The sequence below is a fragment of the Papilio polytes genome, unplaced genomic scaffold (assembly GCF_000836215.1).
Source record: "Papilio polytes unplaced genomic scaffold, Ppol_1.0 DF823980.1, whole genome shotgun sequence".
NCBI classification, from domain to species: Eukaryota; Metazoa; Arthropoda; class Insecta; order Lepidoptera; family Papilionidae; genus Papilio; species Papilio polytes.
Genome location: NW_013525224.1, coordinates 660,920 through 670,660, shown reverse-complemented (window position 1 = coordinate 670,660; position 9,741 = coordinate 660,920). Strand labels below are relative to the sequence as shown.

The 9,741-nt window shown below is 33.7% G+C and overlaps 1 protein-coding gene across 1 annotated transcript in view; it reads right to left on the bottom strand.

The window, feature by feature from the left end:
• The window catches only part of LOC106101444 (MAGUK p55 subfamily member 5-like), a 90,845-nt gene that overhangs the window by 48,373 nt on the left and 32,731 nt on the right, over nt 1–9,741 (bottom strand). Inside the window, exon 5 of the mRNA XM_013280680.1 lies at nt 6,776–6,931. Within this exon, the coding sequence (XP_013136134.1) occupies nt 6,776–6,931 (156 nt within the window). The remainder of the gene's footprint in view (nt 1–6,775; nt 6,932–9,741) is intronic.

Here is a 9,741-nt window from a genome sequence, read left to right as displayed (position 1 = left end):
GCCCTGCAGTGCGTGCTAAGATGTTAAGGCGGGCACTACCACTGTTAGCTATTAAATAGATTTGACTACTAATAGATTACGTTTTATTTTTATTTATAGTTCCATGTTTATACCTTTTTATAGTCCGTGTCAATAATTTGGCTAACAGCCAGGAGTCCTACCAGTCTCACATCGCTGCATAGCGGAACAAAGACAGTATTTGTAAAGCCACTTACGAGGAAAATAGCAGTTTATAGTAACGTTGTTAACCCTTACGCTCTTAGTTTATAGAGATAAGCAGAGATTACAGAATTCTGTTTCAGATCTGGTACACCTCCTCTAACATACATCTAGACAATCCTAACCTTCACCCGCATCCCAGGTCCCTGAGAAATATATGTCAGGGGAGCGACGAGAGGGGCAGAAGCCGCCAAAAAAAAGACAATCCTAACCTTAACTAAGTTAAATTAACCTTTAGATAAATATAAGATTGTAAAAAACTGCAGTAATGATGTAACTTCATTTAAAATTATTGTAAGATAACTTTACTCTTTTCCCTAAAAAAGAGAAGTACAATTTGCATTTATTGTTGCAGTTGAAATGTAAAATCGGGCAACTGCAGCGACTGAATCGATAGATTTTACAGAGGATTGTAGGATTGCGCTGTGTTTTGGTAACAAAGATAGCTCGCTAACATTGTTTGATATTTTATATCTTGAAGTTTATTTCTTTGTTGTGTTGATTTTAGAATTTACAGTCAAACATTTGTGATCTTTCTTTCTCAAGTTATTGTTCTATCGGGGAATCTGCTGGTGTTACTAAAAAGTAAGTATTGCGTTTACTCCTGCCTAATTGGTTATTTATAAGAGGCAGAGTTTGTCTCGTTGAAAACATGACATTTTTTTTTTAAAGTGGAACACCGCGAAAGGCTCTGACTGACTTACTGTATAAAACGTGAACACGTGAACAATGTTATTAAACGTTTCAGATATTTTGAGTTTGAATGAGTGACATGATTCGGCATTGAGAAAGTTTAGAAAAGTTTACTCTAGATTGCAAATAGGTTGCTTTTTAATAAAAAACTAGTGCAAATATTGACTTCATTGAACTGTAAATTATATCGGTCTGTCGAAATATTTGAAAACGTCAATCCAGAATGCAAACGCCACATCTGTGGTTTATTTACAGATTGCGGTAACATAAATGTTTTACGCCCGGTTATATTTCACTTTAAAATGACGTCATATTTACTATTTCCTAATAATTTTATCATAATATTTTGATCTGGTAACTAAAATTTTTTTTGGTCAATAAACAATATTTTTTTATTTAAATAACTAGAAGCTAAAACTGCCAGTTATTGACGAATATTACAAATGTACTTTTTAAATAACCGTAACATTCCAAAACACACAAACGTTTCAAAAAATTGTATTACTATTTTTTCAAAGTGAAATAACCGATATTTTTTTTATTCGACAGTGGAATCCCACTGTAACAATTCACTTCGTACAGCTTTTGAAACTGATTCATTTCGCGTTCCTCGGGTTCATATTGAAAGCTTTTGCAATGGACCGGAACATTATAAAGCTTTGTAAAAGCCCTCGCCCACATATCTCCGGATGTTTAACAAAGAATGTAATTAATACTGTATGGATTCAAAAAGCATAGACCGCGTATTGAGGGCACCTATTATTAAATTTGACATTGACAAAATTTTATTCATCTAGTCAGGTATTTTATACATGTTTGATGACAGTAGAAGAGCAGCCTAATATCTCCACATACTAGTAAAAGTGCCGACAAAATTGTCAACAAGTTTAACCATTTAGCAACAGACAGAGACGCAAATAGATAAAAAAGTGCTGTTTCTTATAAGCATTTATTATAAGTTTGCGAAATATCATATATTGGATATTACGTATAACCATCCATTTAAATTGGAATAAGATGTAATGTTGATTTTTATTGTGTTTTAAAAACATGTTACCTTTAACTTAATTTTTAAAAGTTTGCTAAGTGTTCGACGCGTTTAACAAAATATTTTAAGCTCCTCTGAACTTAGTTTATCTTAACATTTTAAGGATGTAAACATAGCCCAAGGAAAAAATGAAATACAGCGAGGAAAGAGGGGAATGTTATTATTATTATTATTTTGGGTGACACACTAGCAGCTAGTTAGCTGATGCGTGTGGTAACTTAGTTTAGTTTTATAATAAGTAGAAGTCAGTATTTATCTCGTTTATTGGTAAAAATGTGTGGTCATAAAATAAAACTGTACCTATATATGTATTTTTAAAATGAAACCTGGTCATATGTTTATCGCCAAAGTTAAATAATTTTATAGTATAAACAAACTTTAATCTAAGTTTAAACAACTTAAGCCGTTGAAAATTATACGGAGGCTCATTGAATACGGCGGCTCGGTAAGTTAGAGCTAAGTTAAAACTAAGTTAAGGTTTGTTATGCAAATATTCACCACTTCGGTGACTATTGGAACTTAGCATCGCTTCTTATAAAACTGTATTGTAAAGATGCTGGTTTAATAATAATAAGAAAATAAAGTTACGTTTTAAATATAGCTTTGATTCAATATCTAGTTTCCTTTATATATCATAAGTTGGCAAACTAGCAAGTGACCAACTGAATCCAAAATGGCGAATCGACCGCTACCTATAGAATAGACATCCACAATTGCAGATGCGTTGCTTACTCATATTGCCGGAGGAGACGCACGTCAAGAGGAAATTTTGGATTATTCCCAACCGTCACCCTGCACTGTCCCCACGTGGAAACAGATGAGAATAAAAAGCTTCATCCGTCCCACCTTTTGCGACGAGGGGGCGGTTGGAACTTGTTTTATTTCACAATGGTTCCATCTGTCATCTTATTGCTAATAGTGGGACTAAAAGGTGGGACGGATGAAAATTTTTATTGTCACATAGGGACAGAACGGGGTGGCGGTTGGGATTAAACCGAAATTTTCCATTCCTATGCTACTCCTCTACCGTCAAATCCCTCAAAGTGTTTCCTCCCATCCTTTCCTTATAAGAAAAGGGTGGAAAGGGGAAAGAACTAAAAGTATATTTTTGTGGTAAAACATCTAATGTTTACGTGTAATTTAAAAACTTAAGTTATAATAACATTAGATGGCTATCTCAGCAAACCCCAAGGTTCGTATTTCGTAGAAAACAACAAACGAAGCCGAATGTTGATATCAAAGGTACCGCTTCGTCAGACAACTTAAATTACTTATAATAAACATATTTTACTTAATATATTCTTTCTATATAATCTTCTATACATAGCATAAATCTTAATACTAATGTACCATTTATTATAATCAACTGGTCAACAAGCGCATTAAAAGAGCGCGCAGACCTTTGACTAAATTATCGCGTAACTGTTCTGTCCCCCTTTGATTCCTATGAGCTTATGGAGGTGCACACTACTCGATTTTTAGTTGTGCAACTAAACAGTTGAATTCGCTGCGAAACAATCGACAATCGCACAACACTTATACGATAATGGGTAGTGTTCTCTTCCCTATTCCAACGAATTCAGGTGCTGGCGTGCTCGTTTGCCGTCTGAGCTGCTCATATTTTTTTTTTTATAACATAAGTTGGCAAACGAGCAAGCGGCCACCTGAATCCGCCAAAGTGGCGAAGCGACCGCTGCCCATAGACATCCGTAATTGCAGATGCGTTGCCTACCCTTATCCGACAGAGGAGATGCACATAAAGCGGATATCTCCCCTTGCATCTCCTCCTCTGTCAAATCCACTTCCTCTTCCCATCCTCTTCTTATAAGAAAAGGGTGGTAAAGAGAAAGGAACTTAAATTAGGCCTCCCGCACCACACTCATCAGACGAAACACGGAATTGCTTCCATTTCACGCCTGTCTTCTGTGTGGTCATGGTATTACACCGATCGTACCGGCCCATTCGTGCTAAGATGTTAAAGCGGGCACTACCACTGTAGAAGTTTACTGTACTGTACACTGTACACTTTATATTCTAAAGCTCTCTACAGATTGTCAGTTTTAAATGAACAGGCGAAATTTTGAGTAATTTTTTTTTCTAAACAAGCAATTTAAATCAACATTTCGACTCATCAGTTGAAAGTCTGTAGCTGGTCTGAACGTCTGTAGCTCGATTTATGTTTTACAAGTTTTAAGAAAATGTAAGAAATCCTACTTCATTTACGAATGATAATAAAAATGGAACAATAGCGGAATATTTAAAGAAGTTAATTTATACGACAGCTGAAAATATCATTGCAAGTGCAGAGCTGAGAGGATTTGGTTTTATCTTTGAACTTTAAAGACAGGACTAGACCAATTTATAAGTATTGAACTTGTTTGCTTGTGTTCTATTGCTATGTAAACGTAAATACGTTTTTATTTTAAGCCAGTGTTAGATAATATGTGTGATTTTTTCTGTACATCACATCCCACGGCGGCTTTGTCTAGTCCGTTTCTCTATACTCAAAGGGTTTTATGCTGAGCGTCGAGAATTGTTACGAGAGTTTTACAACCGTTTACATTGTCACTTTTATTACGACCCACAATTTTGTTAGTTGCGAAGCTTTGGTTATATATTTTAACATTTTGAATCCCTTCAGTTACTTATGTTTAACATTAATTTGAATTTAGAGAACTTGGAGCTTTTAGAAGAAAACAAATTCTATTAAAATGTTTACGTTTGTCAGATTGTAAGCACTTATGAAGCAAAGTGTTTAACAAACGAGAACAACTAAAGAACGACTTCAGTAATCATTCTGATGGACGGTCTCTAAACTAACTTTTAAATATTCATTCGCGTTTTTGATCCGGTCACGTCATATAATGTGTTTTCGAAATACATAACTTGAGTTAGTCCGTTAAAACTTAGTCCTAACACTAAGCAATGACTGGGTAATGATAAAAAATGGAATCTTTTGCAACCCAGCATGAATCTGACAGTTTAACATACATAAACATGATTTACATGCTTATAAAATCCGAATAATATAGTTGAAAAGGCGTTTTTTTGAAAGCCATGACAAATCTAGTAACACTATACTGACATAAAGGCATTTAAGTAAGTCATATCGTAGCAGTGTAGCGTGGTCAGTACAACAATGGCTAACGGTTGTACCCACTGAAATGTACCGGCCGACCGTGACCGTACTAGGGATGTCTGTATAATCTATTGATATAAGCTGACTGTTCATTACATTTTGAACATGTAATTTTTATTGTCTGTGCAATCTTAGTAATTTAAGATTTTTGTATCATGGCAACACTTTTGTATTAATTCACTTCCTTTTCCAACACGTTGCTTCTTGTCTAAACTAAAAATGTAGTGTATCTAACTTTCATGGTATATAATTTCATTATTAGAAATAAATATCTAAAATATAAAACTTTCCTTTCATTTTATGGAAACCGACCAATTTATTTTTTATAGTTACAAAATAATAGAAATGGAAGTAGTAGTGGGGGGTAGTTTCATAAAAGTCCTTGCAAGGAGTGAGGCGTTCTTTAATCAGTTGCACTCAGTCGCTTAGTCGCTAACAAGCTCTCTACCCGTCAGTACCTTCAGAAGCTCAGTAGCTCAGTACATTTCTAGTCGTCACCACGGAACGTTCGGTATCTTTTACGTAGTTGCCTAAGTGTATTCGTTTTATAATAATTCACCAGTATTGCTCATATTACCGTTCGACTATCATATTTTTTTAAAAAGTCATTCGTATCGAAATTTACAACAATATAATATACTAGTAACAAAAACAAGGTATTTTAACCAACTTGTACATTTTACATTTTACGTTAGAATTAAAATTTTAGCTAGATTTTTTTTGAGAGTGTATAGTTTTAATTAAGTTTTAGTTGATATTACATCTATTCTTATGTTAAGTTTTTGCGATGAAAATAGTGTAACTGTATATAGCAATAGAACATCAGAAGTTTGTCCATAATAAAATTTATCGATACAACACGGCACATCCCTATCGTGCACAACTCCCACGATGTCGTGATCTATACCAGTTCTAGTTCGGGCGATGCATATTTTTGTGTTCCATAAATGGATCAATACAGAGGAAGTACGTTTATGGAATTTACTAAACAGTTCACCAGACAACAGTTTGTAAATTAATATTTAGTTAGTTTTAAATGTTTAAAGAAGTGTACTATTACAATAAATAATATTGGTAGATTTGTTGTTAAGCAAGTTACTTGATGCAGTATTTAATCGATAACCAACATCGATATCGATCTACGAATAGATAACTACACAACACAAGCGTAGCGTAAACGAAACTGTATAAAACATATTGTCTCAGTTACCTCCAAGAAGACAGACAGAGACGACTATATTTTTGTTTGTTTTGTATAAATTGATGTTTCGATCACCAGCTCACTATACGTCCCCACCGAGGGGCTCGGAGCCTACCCTAATATGGGGTGACTAGGCCATAGTCAACCACGCTGGACAAGAGCGGTTTGGTTGACTTCACACATATCTTTGATTTTCTTCGCCGATATGTGCAGGCATCACGATGTTTTCCTTCACCGTAAGAACGTCGGGTAATTTATAATATGTACATATGAAAATTCGAAAAATCGAAAATCACATTGGTACAGCGGGAATCGAATCCAAGACCTGTAGATTATAAGTCAAGTGTTCAAACCACTGAGCCACTAACGCTCTTAATGTTGATTAAAATTTAAACGCTTAAAATTGATGTTTAGGAGCATTTAAACCACAAAAAGAGTGTGCTTATTCCTTCAGATTACTCTAATTAGTACTAACCTGATATTTCCTAATAGATTCAATTTGGTCCCTTGTGACGTCGAGCGCGGGTGGTCGTGGAGGGGCGTCTCTTGTTGCCTCTCGGGGCGGCACTGCCGGAGCACCCGCCCCTAACACTGGTACCCCAGCTACCGCACGTGCAGTGCCGTTTACCTGCTGAAGTAAGATTAATGTGAGACATAAGATAGAAGAATCCCTTGCTTGGATGACTAGATTGTTACTGTATAACTGTATTATCGGCCTGAACTATTCAGTGCTAAATACAGGATACTAAAAAGTTATTACAAGTAAATTAGCATCACAAACTATTTTTCTTCTGATTTTATGATTATGTAAATAACTCTAACTAAACCATTCACATAAATAGTACATTAAATTTCAGAATTAACAATAGTTACATCAATGCAATTCCAAAAATGATAATTCCTAAGTTGAAATATATTATTCAAATACACCGATAGATGGCGCTGTTTTAAAATTCATTGAACAATTTAAGATTAAGTAACAAAAGTACTTTTTAAAACAGTAAATGTATACGATTTTCAATTACGAGAAAGTGTTCATTTTTATACATCAAAAATCACAACCATATCGTTACCAAATATATTTTTTTAAAATACGTATCTTATGCTATCTAAAATCATTTTGTTACACTCAACACAATTACTAGTATAATTTCCACTGCTAATACAACAGAACAAACATTCTCTCTATATGTAAAAAGAATAACAATGTTGTTATACTGTATGAACAGTGAAAACCCACGAATATATAAAAAACATGCTTAATCTAAACCCGATAGACTACTGTTATATTTTATATATACCTTTTTACCATTACAATTATACCCATTATCAGACGCATGCAGCCAAATAACAATAACTTGTTACTTCCAGTATCCCATCTTATATAGTTTAATGGCGTAACATCTATTATGGGCGTCGCCAGCCCATAGACAAGGGGGAAATGATCAAGGGGATGGCCAAGGAGGAGAATAAATAAGAGGAGGAGATTAGTAGTATAGTTTTTTTACCAGAATGCTTCAATGAAAAACTAGTAAGTCGTTTTTGAGCTATCTACGTGGGTCTAGGGTATGTAGGAAAGTTAATGTTTTACAATAAGCTCTCTAAAGAGGGGAGCTGTCCCCCTGTCCCGTTCTACGCCCATATCTATCATTCATTTATATATTTCATAAATAGAATACACATAAAATACGATTTTAAATTTTATAAAAAAATTAGGTCCCATCGATATATTTTAGTATGAAAAGATTGTTCCTGAAAAAAATGTTATAGAAATTATAAATATTATAGAAGCACCTGAAATAAAAGAGATATTATTAAATACGTTAATATAAAAACTAATTATGGTAAAGTACATACATATCTCATAGGAATTTATATATGAAAGTATATTTCAAGATATTTATGGTTAACTAGTCGGCTGCGACTACAAACGAACGGAATTTAAAAAAAAATATTTTATTAGTAGCCTGTGTTCTTTCAACTTGTTATAAATCTGTGCAGATTTCACTGGTATCCGTTGAGCCGTTCTGGATATACGTAATAACATCCATCCATCCATCAATACCTTCGCAATTATTATTAGTAAGAAGTAAACTGGTCTTTCTAAATAGACATTACTAAAAATATATTTTTAGTATTTGTCCAAACCTACGTCCTGTACTAAATAACAACTAATTACTAATTAGTGGTTTTTACATGTGTACAAATTATTTTTATATGAGCATGTAATATAATTTAGTACCATCAGCAAATTAGGACCCTCTGTTAGGTTACAGATGTGATAATAATGTAGTTTATGTCTCGCCATATGTTGCAAATGTTTTATGCAGACCGTACATTGCGGTAGATAATACAAGGGCAATTAAACTGCAATTAACTTAATGTTTAGTTACCAGACTTCTGTTAAAACAACTTGTTTTATTTATGTGATTATCTCTATTTACTAGTTGTTGCTCGTGACTGTTCGCGTGAAGTTAAAATATAGTGTAAAACATAATCTATGTTACTGATAACGCAGCCTTGTAATAGTGAAATAATTTTTGTAATCGGTCCAGTAGTTTTTGAGTAATTCCAATACATACAAAAATACAAATCTTTTTTTAATAATAGGTATAGATTTTTATTAAACTACGTAAACTGGGAAGGAAATTTAAAAAATATATGAAAACATCTGTTATTATCGATCTCTATTATTGTTTGTTAATCTAAGATACAAAAGTCAAACCAAAATGCTTTAACTGATAAAATATTTAAACCTCCTTACAGATGTTAAGTTTTAACTCAATGTTCAGTTAAAACTGTCAGTTGGAATTGAACGTATGTATAAAATATATTGACATAGTATGTCTTATGCTCTCCGAGATATTTTTATGGACTCTGCGAAGTAAACACGCGTATCTATACTCTATACTTATTATAATAAAGCGTAAACACACACTTCTTTGTTGCCTAAGATGTCAGCAATTACAGCAGATTTTTGAATAACATTTTTTTAAATAAAAAGCCCTACGCTTACGTCACGCTTTAGGCTATATATTTTCACGCTCTTAAACTTAGGGGGTAAATATTTTGGATAAAAACCCTAATGTGGGAAAGAGACCATAAGTCGCTGCCAACATCAAGGAAGCAAGATTGCCAAGGTTTATCATGTCATGTCATTTTGACATTTGCTATTGACAATTTGACAAATGTGAATAATAAAATGAAATTTTCATAATTACATGCGGATGAAGCCGCACGAGAACAGCTAGTATTATGATAAACTTACCTAACAAATGTTTAAGGTAATGATTGCAAAAATAATAACCAGGTATCAAGCGACCGTCAATATTGATGGGGTTTTTCCATACGGCAGAATAATAACATAATTGCGAGATACCAACATAAGATTCTTTATAACGTTTAGTCCACGAGGATTAAAAATGAAAAAAAAAGTAAACA